This window comes from Vicia villosa, linkage group LG2 (genome assembly GCF_029867415.1).
Source record: "Vicia villosa cultivar HV-30 ecotype Madison, WI linkage group LG2, Vvil1.0, whole genome shotgun sequence".
Taxonomy (NCBI): domain Eukaryota; kingdom Viridiplantae; phylum Streptophyta; class Magnoliopsida; order Fabales; family Fabaceae; genus Vicia; species Vicia villosa.
The window spans coordinates 139,644,565-139,668,011 of record NC_081181.1 but is presented as its reverse complement, the minus strand read 5'-3'; the positions used below and the strand labels follow the sequence as shown (position 1 = coordinate 139,668,011).

Below are 23,447 nucleotides of genomic sequence, written 5' to 3'. Positions count from 1 at the left end.
CTAATAACTAATAATTGACTTGTTGATTAGATGATGTGTTAACAAGAAAGATTTTTTGGTCCATTTTGTTAGATGAAAGACATATAACTAAATCTTGAATTTCTTATTGTTTAAATAAAGGGGAGCCAATAATTAAATTTAATTAGTGTTTTGATATTATATATGTACCAATAATATAAATTAAATGTACCCATATATTCAATCATATATTACTATAAATAATGTATAAATTTTGACATAGTGTGGCATCTTGTTAAATATTGCAAGTTATAATCTTCCGCATTAAAAATCACAGATAAGATATTTAAATAGGGAGGAGACATTTTCCAACAACTTTAGAGAGTTAATTTAAGAGTTCAAGCCAAGAAAGTCACGAGTAATATAAATTTTGCAGAACTTCAACCATCCAGCATTAATGATAAAGAAATGGGAAAAACCAACATCACCAAATCCGAGGAGGCCTAGACAATACATATACTTCATCCATCAGTAACGAATTCTAAACAATTTTTTAATTTTTTTAATTTATCGAGTAATTAATGCATTTGGTATATATTATAAATTAAATACATTAATTATTTAATAATAAATTTTAAAAGTAAATTTTGTTTATAATTTGTTACACCCTCCGGTCATATTTATAAGCAAAAAAAATGGTTTTCACGATTATTAAGAAATTCAATTAAGTGTAGTTAACTTTTTAGATTTTGGAGAAAACATTGATTAAATTTACTATAATATCCTCTTTATTAAATTTAATGAAGTATTGGAAAATAAAATATAGGGGTATCTTAGGAATTACAGCATTAAATAATTTAGTAATAATTGATTTTTGCTTATAATAGTGACCAAGAATTAGACTATTTTTTTTGCTTATAATAGTGACCGGAGGGTGTACAAAAGAAGTATGGTATAGTAGATTTAAGAAAAGGATGTCATTTTAGAAATATCAAGAATTAAATGAATTACCTTACCAAAAATATCAATATATGTTTGATTAATGTACAACTGTGAGATTATGAACAAAGTAATAGGTAGACTCGTGTTTTTATAAAATTGTTTTGAAAATGTTTTTTATTAGATTTCAATTTGAAATTAATTGGAAAAAAAAATGTAAGATTAATCATCTTTCAAAATTAAATAATTTGAATTGAAAAGATGATTGAGTTTAAATAACTTGAATAGAAAAGACTTTAATTTTAGTTTCGGACAGAGACATGGCTCATTGCGTAAGAAACCATGTCACTCAAATCCCTGAAAGCAATGTATATTCAGAGATGAGAATATCCTATAGACTCACTTAATCATAGTTGAACGATTCTCGTAAACAATCGGATAACAAAAACAATTGGGTCATCTGACAATTGTCATATGAGATAGGTATCCTTAAAGAAGATTTTAGAGCCCGTAAATTCTAAAACTTGACTATAAAACTTAAGGAACGTGCTAAAGATTTCATCCAAGTTCGTCTACGGACTAAAGGCAATGAGCTTAGCGATGCCGATGTGCTTGAATACTTAAATCTTCGAAACCGGCAGGATGCATCAATGTATGATTGAGTGGACGCAATCCTTCGGAATGGTCAGTTTTTCTGACATCATGGTTTGCGATCCTTCGGAATGGTCAGTTTTTCTGGTATCTGAGGAGAGAATGATATGCAATTCTTTTAGAGATTGCATGATACCGTCCTATGAGTGCTTCTTTACAAAAATATTATTTCGTCTGCCTTTTTTTAAATTCGAGGTAGCCATCCTCAAACATTTAAACTTTTCTTCTTCTCAATTTCATTTGGGGTCATGGACATATATAAGGGTCTTTCAAATGTGTGTTGAGTACAAATTCTAAAAGCCTTTTGTTAGCTTTTTTTACCTTTTCCATCTTATGCATACTTCCTTGAATAAATTTCGAATTCATGGGTTTATCTACTTCCATCTGGTCGACATTTGATTTGACTCTTTCCCTCTAGATTGCGGTGATTTCCTGAGACATTTAATATTGGTGAAGTCCCTCATCCTTGCGCTTCACTCTATTTTCTGTTACCTTCCTGTCAACCCTTCTTACTCCTGTGGGGGTTTATACCTGAAGTATTGGTTCAAGAACTATTTTTCCAGTTTGATCACTTCTACTGTATCAAGTTAGGTTCTCTTTCTATGGACGAGGTGAGGATGAAGGAGAAACTGCAATCCTTCTTTCAAGGGTTTGCCTATGAGGATGGATTCGGACCTAGGGAGATACCTTCTTCCGATGAGAGGAAAAGGAGAAATGATACTCATGTTATCATAAGTGCAGTTAATCTTAAGGAGAGAATGAAGATCTTTTGTGAGAGCGGAGCCCTTTATTACATGTGTGATTGTGTTTTACATATAGCACAGACAAGGTAAGCAGGTTGAACATGTTTTACAGTCTTGCAGGTCCTTAAGGTGTTGGGCGGGAATATGGAGTAAGAAAACAATCTATAGGGGGTTAAATAGACTAAAACAAAATTCAACCGATTTTTCAAGAATGGGTTGTCGAAGGTTTTACAGCGTTGCGCGCGGAAGATTTAGAGCGAAAACATGAGAATTATACTTTTATTGAAACTTGATCACGTTAACATTTAATCACTTCACAAATATCAAATGTGATTTAATGATGATACACAAATCTATTCAATTGATTCAGTTGTATATTTCACATGATGTGTTTATACAACGATCCAATTTCAACGAATTCTAAACTCAACAGTTTCTAAGAATTTAATCACCACTAAAGCTCAATTAGGTTCCAATTTTAACAACACCAAACCTTACGTAGTAAATTGCTACCAACTGAATAAACGATAAACTACTCTAAGAATTGAAAAACCTAAGCATGCAATATCCTACAAAAATTAAATGCAAGAGTGAGAGAGAGAGAGAGAGAGAGAAGACACTGGGATTTATAGTGCTCCGACGTTCGTCCTCGCTCTGCCTACGTGCACTCTTTAATGGTTTCCCATTGAAACCTGCATTGTTCCTTTTTATTTTGATAAATATTGTAAGAGTTCATAAATTACTTATCCACAATAATGTTGAGAAATATAAATCTTCTATCTGGAGTGATCAAAAAAAAAATCTTCTATCTGGACCTTGACTTGTATACAACTTAATGTTAAACTCTTCTGCATAATCTTTACTCGATTAATGCTTCTTGAATCTTCCAATATCATCAATCTACTCTAAGCCTTCATGTGTAGCAATCATCCCTTGATCCTAGTGATTCCTTGAGCGATGAATTATTTGACTATTTGAGAAGAACTACACCTTACCCGTAGCCTTCCACACAGCTACTACCAAGTTAATATGGAGAGAAAAACCTCATTCTTTTCATTGGATTAAGAACCTGAAAAAAGGTTGAAAAAGTAAGAATTTCGATTGCAATACGGCGTCTCCCTAAATCAACTACAAATCTCTCATTATCAAGATCCAAAATCAAAACAAAGGTTGAAGAAGTAAGAATTTTGATTGCAAGGGTTTTAAACTTTTCAAAAGTGAGAGGAAGTTGGTTTCACATAAAATCACAAAATTGATTATGATATTCATTCATGAAAAATGTTGACATTAAGAATTTATATGTGTTTCAGATTAAGCACAAAAATTGATGGAAAAGTTAGTTAGATTCAAATCAAGACCCCGTGATTTGAATCAAGTGTAAATCCTTATTCAAATCAATTCAAACCGAGTCAAATGGGAAATGCTGAAAAACTGTCTTATTTGAATTAGGTGTTTAAGTCTGATCTGAATCAAATCAAGCAGAGGTGACCCAAAAATGCCTGATTCGAATCAGGTGCAAATTATCATTCAAATCAAAGTGTTTGAAAACTTTTTATTTGCCTCTGTCCAATTTGATTTGAATCAGGATATGTGCTTGATTCTAATCAAACACACAAATTCTCAATTTTTTATTGTTTTTAAAATACTTTGAGATTTTTCTTTCCACCTAACTTAAATCAATAAAAAAATATGAAGTTTCTGCTTTTGTACGCGAGGTGGATCTTTTTGTGGAGGCTCCTGCCACTTTGATAGTGGACGAACCAACCTCGCCTCTGGTTTTAATGAAGATGGTTCGTGAGGAGGAACATTAGTCTCTTCGGACTAAACGTTCTCTAAAACAGATTCGACCGCCGAGGATGATGCTTTTAGGGAGGTGACTCCCTTCATAAAGATGTTGAATATTTTCTCTTCCCGACTTCCACACACTCTTGAGGAGGCTCTTGGCTGCTGCTATTGTCTCGACATCAGATATATCCTTCGTCTAAAATCTTGCTAAGGGGGATAAAATAAAAATGGTTTATCAACTTGCTCATAGCATGTTCAAAGCTGACATCATTTTTCCTTCGTCTCTGCTAGACGGGGTGATGTCTTGGTTGCAGATATTCCCTCTCAAATAAGGTATACTTGAATAAAGAAGGTCAAATCTATGAAGTTGAGGTGCACTAATATCCAAAAGGAGCTTGTTGCGTTGTAGGAGAAAGGAAAAATTGCCAACTCTTTGAAAGAGGTTGTGGAAATACATGGTTTTTCTTCTGATCTGGATGCTTGTATAATTGAGTTGGAGGGTTCCCTTGAGGATGCAAAGAAGTGGTGTAAGACTGCTTCTGATTTCGTTGAAGAGAAGACTGTCCATATGGATGAGCATTAGAAGGTCCTTCTTTAGGAAACTAAGTCTAATGCAAAGGCCATAAAAACCCTTCAAGACGAGGAGGCTAATTTGAAATGGCCGCTCAGTGATTTTCTTGAGCGGACTATGCAAGACGTGCTTGGCGTCGTGAGTGATTCATGAAACAGGCGAGAAAGCTCTGCCCGGATGTTGTAATTTCTATCGAGGCATTGAATCTGTTTAAGCATGCTTCAAGGGTGACTCTTGGAGGTGGTCTCAGTACCTTGGTTTCAAATGCTTTAACTTGATTTTCTTTTACTTTGTATTATTTTACTTGCAATTCGTCACAGGCTTTTATGCCTCTGTTGTATTAATATTTAATATTTAAAGAAAATATTTTACCTTGATGATTTAAGTATTTTACACTTTAGAGCTTATGTTTGTCTTTGCTTATTTATGAATTGAAGTAACTCTGGTGCTTGTTCTTTTTACCCTACGAAATCTTTATTTACTTTAGAGTTTAGGCCGGACCACCAATGTTCATTAGATATTTTGAGGGTCGTTTGTTTTGAGCGTGAGAGCCTTAACCACTTGCTTTACAAAGGAAATAGTGTATTTGATTGTAGTGAAATGGCAAAAGTGTCTATGGAATTTTCATGTTTTTTGCAACGTAATGCATTGGATATTGTTAACTGCTAAATTTTCTTGTTGTATTTAGCATTGTTGTAGTTGAAAATTGATTTGTATGTCATGCTTAACGAATTGCTTGCGTTCCTCAAGGCAAAGCCTGTGACCGAAGATGTCGACGTCATATAGTAGTACTTTGCCTTGCGCTCTGCATTACAAAGGATCGTCCCCTAGCCACGGGTAGTTTCCATGTCTCTGTCCCCGAGGCTTGGCATAGATCTAGGTGGACATCTCTGAGCTCCACCACCTACGCTTTAAGATTGGCTCGTTCCGAGGAGGGTGCGTTAGCTACGCTGAATTTGTTTAATTTGCATCAGATGTGAAGTGTGTGTTTGAGTTGTATCAGAATCGCATAAGTGTTTTAATTTTGTATCAGATATGAAATATAACAAGGAATATGCTTAAGCCATATCAGAACCGCGTGGATGCGTTAAATTTGTATCGAGTACACATTCATGCAAGGGGTGCATTTAAACCATATCACAATTGCATAGATGCGTTAAGTCTGTAGCAGATACGCATTCGGACATGGAATGTGCTCAAGTCGTATCAGAAACGCATAGAAGCGTTAAATTCTATGCATTAAATTTGCATCTATTGCACATTCATGCAGACGGAGTCAGCATCATTTTATTTTCGTTTCCATGTTTTGGACATTCATGCATGCCTATTTCTTCTTTGATCTTCAAAAATATTTCTAGAGCGAGTTTCGAACATTCATGCAGATCTATTTCTTCTTTGATCTTCAAAAATATTTATAGAGCGAACATTGGATTGAACTGTTTTACTTTGAGACTTAAACCCTCTTTTCAAGGATATCCGTGTTCAACTAATTGTCTACATAGATCAGAAATCTCGCTATAATTCCAAACAAATCAATTTTTCTATTGTTTTGTTAATTTGACCAATTTTTCCTTAAATACTATTGACATAAATAGGGCTCTTATTGTCTAAGTGCCTAACTTCCTGTGGGTGTGAAGATCATTTGAAGTCATTGGGTAAGAGATTGTTATTCAAATTGGGGGTTCAATTATTATTCTAAAGCAACCGTGCATATTATTTCTTCAATACAATTTAGGAGGAAAAAATCATTAGGCAAAGTTCGTTTACATTGAAGATTGCCTGTTGAGATTTTGCTGCCAAATTCTTGGAAATGAAAAACCTGACCATTCTTTTGAACCTTATGCGGAAAATTCTGATTCCCTGGCAATGGATTGATACAAGCTAATAAAAAACCACTTATGGGGCGAGCAAGCTGCTAACATGTATGTTTACCAAGAAAAATCATATCAAAGCAAAATAACATTCCTGATGTGCATCTCCAAATTCCGGGGATGTATTTTCAAACAATTTTTTTGAACAAAATAAGAGTGACTCATTTATGAAATGCTAAAATGTGTATACAAAATATACGGCCGAAGATGTATCTTTGAACGCTAAGGACAGTCGTGACTTTTCACAAGGGTGAAGTAGCACTCCTAAGGATGGAAAAGAACAACCTTCAAATTTGGGAGCTGTGACTTGGCCAAAAGTTGTAAACATGCTAAGTGGGTCAAAAATAATATAACCCATAAAGAAAACTTAGTCATGAAAAACCCTTTTGGATAGTACGAGATTGTGCGTGCAACCAATGTAAATTTCGGTTTTCAATAGATGGGTCTTTAACAGCCCAGAGACAGACATATTTATAGCCAAACTCTTACTAATATTTGTGTTTTATTATTCTGCATTCATTGTTTTTCACTAATATAATTAGTGAAAATTTCTGTACCAAATGGTGTCTCCACCTTCTGATTCACCCATATATTGAAATACCAGACAGAATTGCTTTGTAAATGATAGAACTTCTAAATAATCTTTACTGCATTAGCTTGGCTACAGCTTAGTTTTTATCATGAGGCAAACAAATAAGATACACATAATTTAGCTTTAGAGAATCCATATTAGAGTCTATCCCTTGCAATTATTATTCTATTCTCCGTTGTAATTCGTGTATTGTTGCTGATGAAATGAAATAAGCTCACTTTGCCTAAAATAAATTCCTTACTGTACATCTATCAGGGTTTTGACACATCAAAATAGACAGCCAGTTTTTTTAAAAATAAAAATCTTGAACAGCAAGTAACTGTGCTTGTATAAATTGCTCGTAATAGCCACACTAATGAGGGAAACTGTTAACCAGCAGCGGTAGAAACGTATCTCATAATGGTTGAAGTTCCTGCTCAGGAACAGCTACATCAACTGGTTTGTATGAATGCTCTGCTTGCTGTCTGTTTTTCAAAACTAAGAATATTCCCAAGGCTGATACTCCAAGAAGTAATGTAAGCAAACCCGCTAAAGCCACGACCCAATAATATTGCTGCCACCAAGTCCTGCATCACATCAGAAAAATATGTTAACAGCTTAAAAAACGGTTATAGAATAAGCCCCAACCATATTCATATTCAACTAAAAGAAGATTTTACACATCAACTATATGCAGGTAGTAACCAGAATAGGCAACTGAAATAAGAAATGGAGAGAAAAAGTTACATTAACAATCATGCAGGTAGGATAACGAGTTGCCCGTAAAGAACAGGTGGATTTCCTATTTGACTTCACTTGTTGTCCCAAAAGTTTCAGAGCTATAAATGTTATTGAAAATATTTGTTTGGCAAACTAGTAGAAATATAAATATTTCCTCAATAAAGTAAAGAAATTTTAAGGTTTCAAAAGAAAATACAACATTAGGTGTAAGTCTTGGATACTTACATCACTCAATAACTTATTGTAAAATGTGAAACTAGCCAATTAAATCAATGTATCATCTGATATTATTTGATGATCACATATATCAAATTATAAATAATTTAGAAATTGTAGGTTTGTAATCGAATAGTGGACATATACTTATTTTTTAGAAAACATATTATACCTTAAATTGCAAAAGTGCGATAAAGTACTATCTCTTTCTATATGAATTGTATATCGAATCTAATTTGTAAACAATTTCATTTCAATAGTTGGATTACTTAAATTCATCACGTAAAAAATTGGTGTAAATATACCAAATTAACACCCAATGTAAACAGATCCGGTTCCTCTTCCACGGTTCAGTGGTAGAGCAAAGTGTTTTTTAACTATTGGACAGCATACCGCATGTGATTGCACTTCTAACATTTTAAAATTTTGCTACAAAATGCTGGATGCAGCTGAGAATCCAGTCTGCTGAGTATATAAACAGATCTCGGGTCTTGACTTACATAAACATTAGTGCAGAATAGTTCTTTCTATCAATCAAAAGACATGCATGTGCTTTCACAAAATATCAAATACAACCCCATTACTCAAGCATGAATTTTCATAAATTAGAGTACAACAGACTTTCCAAGTTCCAACTAATCTGAACTAGATAAAATTATGTAACTCAGTATTGCATGCACTATGAATGATAAAGTACGCAGGTATACAAAGATATAAGGCAGATAATTTTCTCTTTTCCATATTCAAGATAGAATTTACCGTTTTGATGAAGGCCCAGCGTTCCAATCAAGCAACTTATAACTTCCGAATGTGTCTGGGAGTTGCATGCGATGTTCAGAAAGCCGGGACACCATACTCTGTTAACATAAAAAATTACCATCAAATTCAAATGGTTGTCTTTCACATAAATGCAAATGCAAATGCACAAATATCAACTTACCATTGCAGTGGTGTTAGAAAAGAAATCTGCATATGGCCTTGGGGTTATGGCCCATCTAGAGAGGGACCCATTTCCAAGTGAAGAAAGATTCATCAAGTGAACCTGCATGCATTCAAATCAAGAAATCCATTATCATTATTATTAAGTAACAATTCATGCGAACTAAGAAATTAGCTGAAAATGTTTAGTTTTCTTGGTACTTTGGAAGCTCAACACATGACTGAAAGTCTTACGTCTAGGAGCTACATAAATCCAGCGACAATTCTATATGCATGTAGTGAATTACATCTCCTTTTAGCATCAAATTAATAAAGTATATTTAAATCTATAACTAAGCCCCAATAATCCCTGCACCATGGCGACCATTTTCTAACCTGCGATGTATTAACATCTAACTCATGAGCTATGAGTCCAGCCAACTCTGTAATGTGAGGCTTCAAATCCGTGTAGCTTATGTTAAATGAAATGGAAATTGTTATTTGGGCAATTTGGAGTTCACCTGCTCATTCAAGACAATCATTGGAGATTAGTTGTTACTCATTAGTGAGCATATAAGTTACAAGGCAACCACACAAACTTCTAAAAAATAAATAACATGATGAACTACTTCGTGTAAGTTTAACATCTATCTATGATTACACATGATGTCTCTGTATATACTTAAAACAAATTAAAACAGTAGGAGATAGTGTTACCTTGATCAATATTATCCTGCGACGGAGATTGAAATGAAGATGGAGATGGAGCAACTGAAGGTTCAAATGCTTGGGTTAAGTTTGTTACTTCTGAACTTGAAGGCACTGGTGATGGGGAATCATAGATGTGTAATCTTTCCCATAACTCAGAACAATTTGTTTTCCAGAAACCAATTTTTGAATTCTCACGATCATACATTACAAGAGTGTTACGGACAAAGATACCTACACAAGCATATATAGCATAAGACCGATCACTAAAGTACTAGACAAACCTATAACTCATAAGCTGTCGAAGCAACACAAAAACTATGGAACAATACTTCAAATCGGCATGAAGTATGAAATGAAATGTAGTTACCCACAGTAAATTAGTTACCTCCTAAAAGAGTAGTTGGATCCCTTCCATTTGAGAAAACCCCCAAACAATATGCACCACGTACTTTTGAATGCTTTATAAAAAAGATAGCCACAAGAAAAATAGGGATTAGAGAATCAGCTAACCTATAAACACAGCTGAAGATACTAATGATATTATATCACTAACCCGAAACAGGTAATTTTCAGGAGACAGTGATAACTTGTGACCATTTTCAAATACCATGTCAACCACTGGAAAGCTTTTAGAGAGTTGAGAGACATTCCTGAAATACAAGTAATTTGAATGTTAATATGCTGCAATAGGCTTGTGAATTCATTACATAACAATGATACAGACATACATTCCAGCACCAGAAAAACATATATCTTTATAATTTGGATCTGGACCACTAATTTGCTTCAAAGAGTTATGTTCCCTCATAATCTGCATAACAAGTAAATACAAAAGCAAACCTATCAGACATATAAGATAAGGTTTATCTTTACAAGATACTTTGTTTTATTGTAAACATGAACAGGATATCCAGCTATAATATACAATAATTAATACTAAACTATCAATGACGGCGAATGAATAAAACAGGCTCTCCATTATCAATGGCACATACATTTGACTAGTCCACTGAATCTTTTAATCAAATGAGCTGATACGGCTTCTGAAGAGGAAACTTTAAATCATTTTACAATGATATTTTTGAAAGAACTTACAGCACGTTTAAAAGCAAGAAATGCAACTTCTGGTAGGTATGCATAGGTGGTGCCGCTATCCAAGACAGTTCCATGCTTCCCATCAAAAACCTTTGGGTTTAACCGCAATTGCTTCCCCGCAACATGTATCTCCTTCAAATTGATATTGTAATATGGACTGTTGCCATCCCGAAACTAGAGTAAATGTGAGATTAATCAAATGCATTTTTTAAGAAAATGCATGAAATCTCATAACTGTTAGATAAGAAAATTTGACACGCACCTTCTACCAGAATCTGAATGTGTAAAGACCATGTCTGATGGGGGAGATATTCCTCCAAGAATCATAGCACCTCCACCAACATCCATTCCACCATAGCATAGTGAGAATGAATTACTTATTACCTTTTTATCAACCAATTGATCCATGATACTTGGATCTCCACGACCCAAACCCATTATACCATCAGCGCCCTGACTATAGAGATCACCAGTCTCATCGTTTTCACAGCCAAAGACAGCACGTTGGGGAGGAAGCTCACTCAGATTTCCAAAGGACACAACATCCTCACCAAGGAGTCCACTGCTACTGCTCATTTCAGCATACTGTCTCTCATACATGCACTGCTTCTTATCACCATCACAGTTGCAATCCGGTGTGCATTTTACAGGTTGATAAGTTGTCGACAAGTCAGGCTGGAACTTCGGATCCTATTAAAATAAAATTAGCCACACAAATCATTCTTCAGATAAATCACAAGAGTTACACACATGGGACAAGACAACAAATTATAAACGAAACTATTTGTTTCGTTTCCAAAACCATTTCAAGACACAAGAAATAACAGTAAGAGACAAAATCAGTCCTCCATATTCTACTTCTACCTCCTCATCTTCATCACTTTCAAAATAAAAATAAAAAAAAAACCGTAGCAGGGTGCAAAAACATGCACAAATTCAGCACCAAAATCAAATAATCATATAATAAAGCCTTGTATGAGTAAAACTTTTTTTCATAACCATGAGCACTGTAGCACCAACATCTCTCAAAAAGGTGTGTTTGGGTCTGTGTCCGAAACCGACACCTCTCTAAAATGGTGTGTTTGTATCTGTGTTCGTCCGTGTCCATGTCCGAAACCGACAATGACACTTGTGATTAATTTGTGATTATGTTTAATTTATTTATTTATTTCAAATTATTACCAACGTGTTAGTGTATGAATCTTATTTCCAGGACTTCTGCTTCATTGCTACATACCCCACGAGACATATCATATTCACAAGCCAATAAGACATTGTTTACAAAAATTTAATAATCAATCAATACAATCATTAATTTCTAGACTTATATAATGAAGAGAAAAAGGCGTTGAAGAATAATAATAATTACCTGGTGCCTACCACAGTGTTCGCAAGTAGAACAAGGAACATAAGTAACAGTACTTCCGGTATCAACAATAAGCGCAAATCTCTGCGGAGGAGTACCGACCCAGAGCCGCGTCGTATAATATCTACACAATCAAATTTCAGACACAAGAATTTATCAACCATATGCATAAAAACGTCGATGGAATGAAATTGCGGACGAAATGAAAGAGAGTAATCGAACTCACCCGTTAATAAGGAGATCGTCGTAGAGTCTCATGCGAGCGTTAGGGTGATGTTGGGATTCGGATCTCTGGAGTTGACGGCGAGGATTGAACGACGAGATTGAAGAATCGGGTGAAGTGAGATGCAGAGGGAGAATCATGGCGGGACGGGAGGAATTACGATCAGTTATTGAGGTATAGAGTAAGAGGTTGTTAGGGTTAATAGAAAAAACGAGATAAGGTGCAAAGCAAGTAAGGTGTAGAATTAGAGAGAAAATTGAGATGAGTTGAGTGGGAATAATAACCGCCATGAAGAGAATTGGTGTAAGAATTGCGCGCTCGATGGCGCTGATTGATCGAAAGAGAATGAGAGTGAAGAGACGATGCAACAACACAGAGCTGGACTTTAACTCTCGATTACGCCAATAAGGTAGGAGGGAAGTCAAGTTATCTTGTGCTTTCAATCAACGTAGCTATTTCCGATAATTAAAAAATACTTAATCTAATTAATTACTTAAGTCACATTATTATAGTAATGTGTCAAAATTGACCAAAAAAATGAAATTATAATAATAATAAAATGAAGTAATGTAATAGACAGACATGAAAATGTTGGGGGTGTAGAAAAGATTTTTGAGGGAAGAAGCGTGTGTAAGCAACAAAATGTACCTGGTTGTTGGATGAAGAAGGAAGGACGGCAGGTAATTTACTTTTGAGAGAAGACAGAAAAAAGTTTGGAGGGGAGCTGGTGGATAGTTAAGAAGTGGAGACGATTAAAATTGCCTATTAAAAAAAAGAAAATTGTTTACTGATCTACCACCAATGTTTCAAGACTCCGTTTTAAAATGACACAGTTTTTCTGAGCGTGGATCCTCTCGATTTCTTTAAAGAAATGGAAAATTTCATTACTATAGTTTTAGATGTATAAAATTAAATAATCATTAAATATATGTCACATGTCTTTGATATGCGCGTTATTTACACATAAAAGTATAATAATGAAGTAAATGGAGAGAGAGAAAAATGGAGAGGATCTTAACCCAGTTTTTCCACACAAATTAGAAAATATGAGCATTTTAATAAACTTTCAAAAAGAGTTTAAAAAACAGAGAATTTTATCAAACTTTCAAAAAGATATTTGTGCACAAATTAAATAAATATAATAAAGTTGTAAAAAAAACATGAGAATTTTACTAAACTATTAACTATTAGTAGTACAGTTTGTGTTTCTGCTTTAATTTGATCTTAAAAGACATGGTGAAGGTTCGAATTCTACTTAGATTTTAGGGCCGGATAATCGAGTTTTAAAAAAAACACTAACATTTTGTCGATGATTGAGTTATATGAATTGTAACATAATAAAAAAAATGAATTGTAATATATATTGGTTTTTAAATGTAAACTTACACTTACACTTTTAATATTGTTGTGAGAGATGCCTATTCTTTGGGTCACCAAATAGTTCCATGTTATTTAAGAATTATTTAAGAGTAGTTTATATATACCACTCTTCAAAGCAAACTCAAACTTCTATTAAGGAGAGGAAAATGATAAAGAAGAAAGTCAAAGAGATGAAGTTTTCTTATTGATTGATTGAATTTTGAAAAACTGTTACATTTGATTTATATATGAAAACAGCCAAGAACCCGTTACTTAGTTCCACATCATCCTTTCTAACTAACTTTATAACCAACCAAAATACGGAAAAGCAAGATAGTATGCATACGTAGAATACTGCATGCATACACATACACGAATAAGCTACACAGTACTGTCATAATCCTCATCATTTGTTACCCCCCACCACAAGCTTGAGGTTGGTAAATGTCAACCAATCCAAGCTTGGATATGCAATCGAAGAAGGGACGCGGTCCAAGAGCTTCCATGAAGACATCTGCAGCTTGCTCTTGAGACGTGACTAGAAGTAAGCGCATGAGGCCAGCTTGTAGCTTCTTCCTAACCAGATGGCAATCGATATTCAGGTGCTTTGTGCATTCGTGAAAGACCGGGTTGGTAGATATGTGTAACGCACTATGATTGTCGCAGTAAAGTACCGGGAGACGAGACGGGTGTTGCTTGAGATCATGAAGCAGGAAGCATAACCATTGAAGCTCACGTGTTACAGAGGCACGGGCACGATATTTGGCCAATAAAAAACAATAGCCAGTGATGGAACGTCTCGTGTCGACGCAACCTCCCCAATCAGCATCATTAAAACCCAAAATTTGTAAACTTGAAGATTGTGGCAAGAAGATACCTCGTATGGGTGAGCGTTTGAGATAACTTAGCACATGCAGAGCAGCACGATAATGGAGTTCAGTGGGAGCACTCATGAACTGGATCAGCTGCTGAGTGGCATAAGCAATATCAGGACGCGTGGTGGTGAGGTAAAGCAACCTTCCAACAAGGCGTCTATAGGTTGTGATATCAGTGAAGGCAAAACTGTTGTCCTGGTGAAGAAGATTTGAAGCATCCAAAGGTGTGGAGGCAGGTTTGCATCCACTAAGGCCTGATTCATGGAGTAATTCCAAACAATACTTTCTTTGACATAAAGTAATACCTTTGGAAGAACGCGCAACTTCGAGACCGAGGAAGAATTTCAATTGGCCCAAATCTTTTATGTGAAATGTACGATCCAAAGCACTGTTCAATTCAGCAAACACGGTGAGTAAGGTGCCCTCTAATATTATGTCATCGACATAAACAAGAAGAGCAGTGAATAAAGTGGAGGTGGATTTACTGAATAATGTATGATCTGCATGAGCATGAACAAAACCTTATGAGTGTAGAAAAGTTGTTAACTTTTTAAACCATTGACGGCTTGCTTGCGTTAGGCCATATAGGGACTTGAGTAATCTGCAGACTTTCCTTGGTTTAGGAGATGAAATGCCATGTGGTATCTTCATATAAACAACCTCATGCAAGTCTCCATGGAGAAAAGCATTATTTACATCTAATTGATGTAAGTTCCATCCATGTATAGCATCTAAAGCCAATAGAACACGCACAGTAAAGAGCTTTGCTACTGGTGAGAATGTCTCAAAGTAATCCAGACCCTCAGTTTGATTAAGACCTTGACCCACAAGACGTGCCTTAAACCGTTCAATCGACCCATCTGCGTTCCTCTTGATTTTAAACACCCACTTACTACCAATAAGAGTGGCATTGTGAGGTAAATCCACAAACTCCTAGGTGTGATTATTGTTGAGGGCTTCAACCTCTTTGTTCATAGCTGCAACCCATCTGGAATATTTAGCAGCAGTATGGTAATTTGAAGATTCAACTTCAGCTGATAAAGACATTATGTAGACCTTATGGTTTGGGGGAAACTTTGGAGTATGAAATAGAATGGGCAATAGGATATTGACGTGAGGTAGCAGCATTGGAGATGCAAACATAGTCTTTAAGGTGACTAGGAGGCTTCGCAACTCGGGCAGATTTTCTAGTTTCAGGTTGTCATGAAAAGTTTGTTTCAGGTTGTAGGGAAGGATTTGAAAGAATGGTTGGGACATCTGATGTAGATGACAATTCAGATGAAGTGTTATTTTGTAAGATAGGGTCAGGTTCAATTATAGGTAAAGGCTGAGGATCAAAACCAGATGTGATAGGAGAATCAGTAACAATGGCTTAAGGTATTTGTCCAGGTTCATGGGATCTTATGTAAGGTAAAGGTGTAATATTTTGTTGTTCGGGACCAGACCGAAAGGAACTTGAATTTAAAGATGAATCAAAATAGATGTCTGTTGGAACACTATTAGCATCATGGTCTTTATAGGGAAACACAAGATCATAAAATTTAACATTTCGAGATACAATAATTTCATGATACAATAATTTCATGATCTGTAACATCTAATAGCACAAAACCTTTCATACCTGCCTTGTATCCCAAGAATGCACACTTTCGTGCACTTGCATCAAACTTGTGCGATTGTTTAGTAGTGTTGAGGCATAGCTTCAACATCCAAACACTTTTAAAGAGCTAAGATCTGGTGCAACTCCATATAGCATCTCATAGGAAGATTTATTTTTGCAAAATCTTGGTAGGAATTCTATTCATGAGAAACAAAGCGTGCAGCACAACATAGGATCAATACTGCTTGGCCAATCCTGACTGAAATATAAGGGCACGACTAATATTCAAGATATGTTGATGCCGCCTTTCAACTCTTCCATTTTGTTGTGGAGTATACACACAACTCCTCTAGTCTATTATTCCTTTGGAAGCATAATACATAGGCAAAACTAGCTCAGCTCCATTATCACATCTAATAGCTTTAACTATTGCATCAAACTGTGTTTCCACCATATTAACAAACTGTTTAATTTTTTGTGATACTTCAGATTTTGCATTTAGCATTACCACCCAAACATGTCTACTACAGTCATCAAGGATAGTTAAAAAGTATTTGTAACCATGTACATAAATAGTGCTAAAAGGCCCCCAAATATCTAAATGAACTAGATCAAAAGCTTTGTTTGCATTTTTTTTACTACTAGGAAATGGCATAATTTTCTGTCTGGCTTGCTGATACACATCACATGCAGCATGAATTCCAATTAGAATATAGCTATTCATTTTGCTCATACAATTCATTTTATCATATGATAAATGCACTAGCCTAAGGTGCCACAACACACCATGTGGTATCCTTTCATTGTTTTCAGCTCTTTTATTTACAAAAACACTAGAAACAAGACTTATGTTCTTGCTTCCAAGTAGTAGAGACCATTAAGCTCTTTAGCCAAACCAATCCTCTTCAAATCCTTCTTTGCATGTATCATACAACCATCAGTTTTAAACACCAAATTGCAATCTTGTTCCTTACACAACTTTGACACAAATATCAAGTTTACCTCAAATTGTGGCAAATAAATCACATTTTAAATTATAAGATCATCTGATAGTTTCACATTACTAGAAACAGAATCAGCTATAGAGTTTCCATTTGGTAAATTAACCTTAATGGGACTTATCTCAACATATTTAACAAACCAATCTACAGGAAAAGCATATGTGATGAGTAGCTCCAGTGTCAACTATCCAATCTACTATACTATGAACATTAAAACAAGCTATATAAGAGTTACCTCCTTTAGTCAAATTGACAAATCAAGTGTTCTTTTCTAGCAGTGCCATCAATGATTGGTACTGATCCTTTGTCAAGGTCATACTTCCATTATCACTAGTAGATCCAATTGTGGATTTTGTTTTTGCCTCCTCACTCTCAACTTGATTCACATATGAGCTTCCTCTGCCATTATTTGGAGGATATTCATGTTTCTTGTAACATTCATCCATAATGTGCCCAGTTTTTCCACAATAGGTGCATACCTTCACATTTCCTCTTCCTTGATTGTAATTCCCATTTCCTCTTCCTCTTCCATATTGTCTCTATCCATTTACAACATTAACCAATCTTGCACTCTCTTCAGTCACATTTGTGTTGAAAGAGCCAGTTCCATATTGCAATTTCCTCTCTTGCTGCATAACCAAAGAGAAGGCTCTATTTATTGGAGGCATAGGATCCATGAGCAGCACCTGTGATGCCACTCCTTGATATTCTTCACTTAATCCAATCAGAAATTGGATTATTCTATCTTCAAATTTAAAACTCTTGACATTTCTCATAGCTAAACATGTGCATGGAACTCGACAAGTGCAGATGGATAAACGTAATAAGGATCAAGTTGATCCACTTGATTTTGTGCATTATTATTGTTGTTGTTTCTCGACATAGCTATGAACAAGATCTTCTTATCAACAAAAAATCAAACAAGAAAGCGAAGAGGATGCAAGAATCGAAAGAAAACAACACAGCGAAACAAAAGAAAGAAAACTTCAAGAAGTTTCGATCACTATGAACGATCGATCGAAGAAGACAACTGATACCGCATCGAAAGTAGAGCATGACGAACCTGCTCTGATACCATCAAAGCAAACTCAAACTTCCATTAAGGAGAGGAAAATGATAAAGAAGAAAATGAAAGAGATGAAGTTTTCTCATTGATTGATTGAATTTTGGAAAACTGTTACATCTGGCTTATATATGAAAACAGCCAAGAACCAGTTAGTTAGTTCCACATCATCCTATCTAACTAACTTTTATAACTAACCAAAATACGGAAAAGCAAGATAGTATGCATATGTAGAATACCGCATGCATACACATACACGAATAAGCTACACAATATTGTCATAATCCTCATCATTTGTTACTCCTCAATCCAACAAATCAAAATTAAAAGTAGTTTATATATAACACTCACACTCCCCAATCCAACAAATCAAAACTAAGAGTAGTTTATATATAACACTCAAACTCCTCAATCCAAAATTAAAAGTAGTTTATATATAACACTCACACTCCCCAATCCAACAAATCAAAACTAAGAGTAGTTTATATATAACACTCAAACTCCTTAATCCAACAAGACGTCTTTTCAAAGAACAAAATTGTGACGGATTCTTATACCTAAAGAATACAACACCTCATAAACACTCTCATGCAGACTTAATGTTGATCGGAACATTACAGAGTGAGGCGGACTTAGTTGGACCTATTATATTTTTGACTTGTTTCTTAAAATATTATAATAAATATTTATCTCTTTAAAAACATCAATGCTTTATTGTAGAAATAAAATGTTACATTGTTTTTGTTTAATGATATTATATTCTATATATGTCAGCCATACATATGCTACATTAATATTTGAGTTAGAGTGTACGAGTCTAAACTTTGACAATATTGGTAATAATAATTGAAGCCGCATCAACTTGATTGCAATCTCTGGCGTGCATTGCCATGATTCTGCGGATTAATGAGAATTTATAAACAACACTATGAGCACTTCAAATTGAAGATCTGTTTGATCAATCAACACCAATTGGGCGCTGATACTTGCGATTAGAATTTAACAATAAAATCATTGAAGTGCTTGAGTTATGATATCAGCTCGAGCTCGAGCTATTTGTTTATCACAATGACATGCATTTTATTTATAGGTTCTATATGATCCCTGATAAACAGAATACAAAATATTTACAACTTAACCTAAAAACAATATTCTTAACATCATAATCTTAAAAGGTATGATTACAGCTCCATTGTAAATCAAATTTTACAGTAGTGCAGTAAAATCTACTCTGACTTGTTTCATTGAAGTACAAACAACCAATAAGGTGCCACTGCCCCTGAATGATTGTAAATTAGATATATAAATAACATAACAAGGCGCAAATATTGATTCAAATTCAATATCCTTTAGCAGCATATCATGTTCTAATTCATGATTTTACGATATAAGATTAACTGCTAAACTTTGCGTGGTAGCTACTGTCTTTGTGACTGCTCAACTCTCCGTGGTGGTGGTAACTGTCTTTGATCCAATTAATCTTTGCCATGATGAAATAGTAACGGAGTTCGAAATAAGGTAAATTATGAATGCAACATATGCAGCTGTTATTACGCTCACAACAGCAGTGATCGCTGCTCCATTCACTTCAGAGGAAAAGAATTCCAGCAAAAGATAGCCATTTATCACTATCACCAGAGCAGCCACCAGCCATGAAATAGTCTGTATTGAAATCATAAGAAAATTACGAGCCGTGGCTATTAAACAATTAATCCAAAATGCAATGGAATCGTATATATACCTTGAGGACAGAGCCGATCTTGAAAGTGCCCATTATCTGTTCCTTCGACACCAAACAAAGCAAAGGAATCAATGCGAACGGGATTTGTACTGACTGAAGAACATTAAGCCATTCATTTAGAACATCTAATGATTCCTCTGAGGTGTCAAATATAAGAGCAACAATCATGGTTGGAATGATTGCGAAACTCCGCGTAATCAACGCCCTCATCCATTTTTTCAACTTCAAATTCAGAAAGCCACCCATGATGAACTGTCCAGCATATGTACCGGTAATAGTACTGCTTTGACCAGCTGCTAATAACCCAATAGCCCATATATAAAGGATTGGGAATACTCCACCTCCATACTTCTCCTGAAGATACTGCCCTGCGTTTACGAGACCGATCCTATTGGCTATTTCGGTACCGTAAAAGCCCTTAGCAAACACAGTTGTGACAAATATGTTAATGACAAAGGAGACAACGAGCGCAATGGTGGACTCTATCGAGTAGTATTTAAGAGCTTCTTGAACACGGCCTTTCTTTTTCGGGTCAACCCGTCTTGATTGAACAAGAGCCGAATGTAAAAATACATTGTGAGGCATAATAATGCAACCAACAACTCCGACAGCTTGTTGTATAGTTCTGGAGCTAAGTTTAGGAACCAAAATACCTACAAAAATAAAATGAAAGCATGTATCAGATACGAAGCATGAGCACAGCTATAAAATTTACTTGCAATGAAAACAAATTTGCACATGTTCAAACTACAAATCAGCGAAATAAAGTCCTTACCAACAAGAACATCGACACCATCTGGCTTTGCTTTACCAAACATCCATGCAAAAGAAAGAGCCATTACAGCAATCAGAACCGCAAAAAATGCCTCCAATTTCCTCACACCATAGTTCTCAAGAAAGAGGAAAATAAAACTGTTACAAGGCAACCACATAGAAGTTAATTGCTTAACAAATAAAAAAAGCTTGAACCAATAACTTCTTAAATGCCAAAACAAACCAAAAAAGATACTTTTTTTACAACTATAAAAAAGACACTTGATTCTGGACTCGTCAATATTTCTAATTTTGGACTTAATTATTACTGTTCATATATTTTTTCCAACAAATTTAGAAGATATTCCCTGCTAGAGATTTCCAAAGTAACATAATCTAAGAAAGCACTCTAAATGGTCCGTCTCTTTATGGATTTTAGATTCAAATTAACGAATAGTATTTTTTCAACATTGAATGTGTTTACTCGTAAGTATATACTTTTTTTTTTCATTTGAATCAATTCATGAAAGAATGCAACTCTTTTTTAAGAGTTACTCCCCTTCTCTAGTGGTATGAGCTGTTCTATAAATAAGGACAACAGAACTAATCTGTTTCTGATCCAAAAGACAAAAACTCTCCCAAAGTCAAAACTCCAAATCATTCCCTCTCTTCTCTTATGCACAAATTGACGTTAAGGTGCTGTAAACAATCATTGAACGATATATTCCCTAGTACACATGTAATCGACATAAAAATCTCTAAAATATCCAAAAGAGGATTCACAGACACTCTATTGCATCTAATTTCGACAAACCAATAGGAACAAATTGAATCTAAAGCTTAGTGTCCATACACACTTTGGATTACGTAATCGTGCAATCACATTCCTGATATCTATTCCATTTATTGCAGCATCCTCACCCAAACAACATTACCTAACATCTCGTCCACAATAAAATGCTATATACCCCACTCCCCAACCCAGCATTAATATCAAGAAAATCCAACTCCAAAACAATAATAAGATAACTTATCTACTTATCCAAATACAAGACCTCAATCAATGAAAGTACTAATAAGAGTCCCACCTCTCTGGGGACAGACATTTCTTACGCTACAAACCGGTTTTGTAAATTTATATGGTATGATAGTTAAATGAAAATGAACATAATTGAAAGTGGAAAATGAAAAGAAATTACCAATCAAAAGCAGTAATAACAACACCAGCCCAAAGAGGAACAAAGCCATTACTCAAAATCCTAATAGCAATAGCACTTCCAATAACCTCTTGAATATCCGACCCAATAAGCGCAACCTCCGTCATCAACCAAAGAACAATCCTAGCCCAACTAGGATACTCCTCTCTACAAAGCTCAGCCAAATGTCTCCCCGTAGCCACACCCAACCTGGCCGACAAAAGCTGAATAAGAAGCCCCATAGCCGTAGCCCACATAAGCAACCACAACAACGAGTAGCCAGCAATCGCACCGGATTGAAGATCCCCCTCCAAGTTTCCAGGATCGAGAAAAGCTATACTCATTAGAAAACCAGGACCGCTGAATAGCCAGAGCTTCTTCCATGAAAAAGACGGAGTCCGAACTCCGTTGTCGATGTCTGTTTCGTATTCGGATTCGTCTTCTCCGATAATGACGATTTTGTCGGAGGAGTCGTACGCCGTTTCGTCTTCTTGGTCTTCTAACAGAGGTTGTTGTTGGTTTTGATTTTGACGATGAGACATGGTGGCGATTGAGGATAATAATTAGCGTTGCGGTTACGCCGTCGTGTTTTTCTGTTAGATGTTTAAAATGGAAAGTGGTTAGTGTTGAGTGGAGTTTTGAGTAGAGTTAAGTTAATAACTTACTGTACTTTTCTCTGCAATTGCTTCTGGTTTATCGATATGAAAGGAATAAAATTGAAGATTTAATTAATTAAAACTACTATTCTGGTTGTTGTGGTCCCATAGTTGGAAATTGGGTTCCGATTTTTTTTTCGCTCTTTAATTATTATTTTATTGATATTTAATAGTATTAAATTGTTACTAGTATTTAAATTTTATAAAATAAGCACTCCCACGCAATAGTGACGGGTTAGACCACAATGGATGGACATGAGATGAGACATCTCGAGTTTATGAAAATTTTGTTTCTTCTGCACAGCCACTAGTGTTTTAATAGGAGAATATCTTTTTTTCTGTCAAAGTATATTTTTGTTTAGATCTATAAATAATAAAATGAAGGTAATATCAAGTGGAGAGATCAGTAAGTATAAGTTGAAGTTTATGCAATCATATATTCATTAGTAATATCGTACAGAAAATCCAATCCATCCCTTGCATCTTTTAATCACAAAGTGAAATTTCAAATATACCTCTGTTTTCATAGATATATATTTGAAAGTATCATTTTTTTTAAATGTTATTTTTTTTTCCATATGTGTATATGCGGAAGCATTTTAAACTAGAGTATGTTGATAAAAATACAAATAAATTTACTTCAGAGATTTTTCCTATATATATCTACGGAATGACTTAGCGCCAGAATATTCCGTGGATGTACCTACACAAGCATTTGATATAGTTTGAACCAGCATGATAACTTACTCATTGTTATATTTCTTCTTCAACACTCACTCTCACCACCCTAAAAAATCATACTTCATCAATATCATTTTCTACTCCAAAGCTCCAACTTTTTTGT

At 35.0% G+C, this 23,447-nt stretch overlaps 2 protein-coding genes across 2 annotated transcripts; both read right to left on the bottom strand.

Annotated features, from left to right (window-relative positions):
• Positions 1–7,140: 7,140 nt before the first annotated feature.
• LOC131652240 (aspartic proteinase 36-like) lies at positions 7,141–12,859 on the bottom strand. Its single transcript, XM_058922048.1, has 12 exons — positions 12,363–12,859; positions 12,140–12,260; positions 11,033–11,460; positions 10,771–10,927; positions 10,404–10,486; positions 10,229–10,325; positions 10,061–10,133; positions 9,682–9,906; positions 9,361–9,485; positions 8,987–9,088; positions 8,806–8,903; positions 7,141–7,676 (listed from the first exon to the last, which is right to left on the bottom strand). Exons 1-12 carry the CDS (start codon positions 12,647–12,649, stop codon positions 7,505–7,507), a joined length of 1,968 nt encoding a protein of 655 aa, XP_058778031.1. The 5' UTR covers positions 12,650–12,859; the 3' UTR covers positions 7,141–7,504.
• A 6,538-nt stretch (positions 12,860–19,397) lies between these two features.
• Positions 19,398–22,659, bottom strand: LOC131652239 (metal transporter Nramp3.1-like). Its single transcript, XM_058922047.1, has 4 exons — positions 21,951–22,659; positions 20,774–20,910; positions 19,999–20,651; positions 19,398–19,919 (listed from the first exon to the last, which is right to left on the bottom strand). The coding sequence occupies exons 1-4, from the start codon at positions 22,487–22,489 to the stop codon at positions 19,695–19,697; spliced, it is 1,554 nt and encodes a 517-aa protein (XP_058778030.1). The 5' UTR covers positions 22,490–22,659; the 3' UTR covers positions 19,398–19,694.
• Between the last annotated feature and the right edge of the window lie 788 nt (positions 22,660–23,447).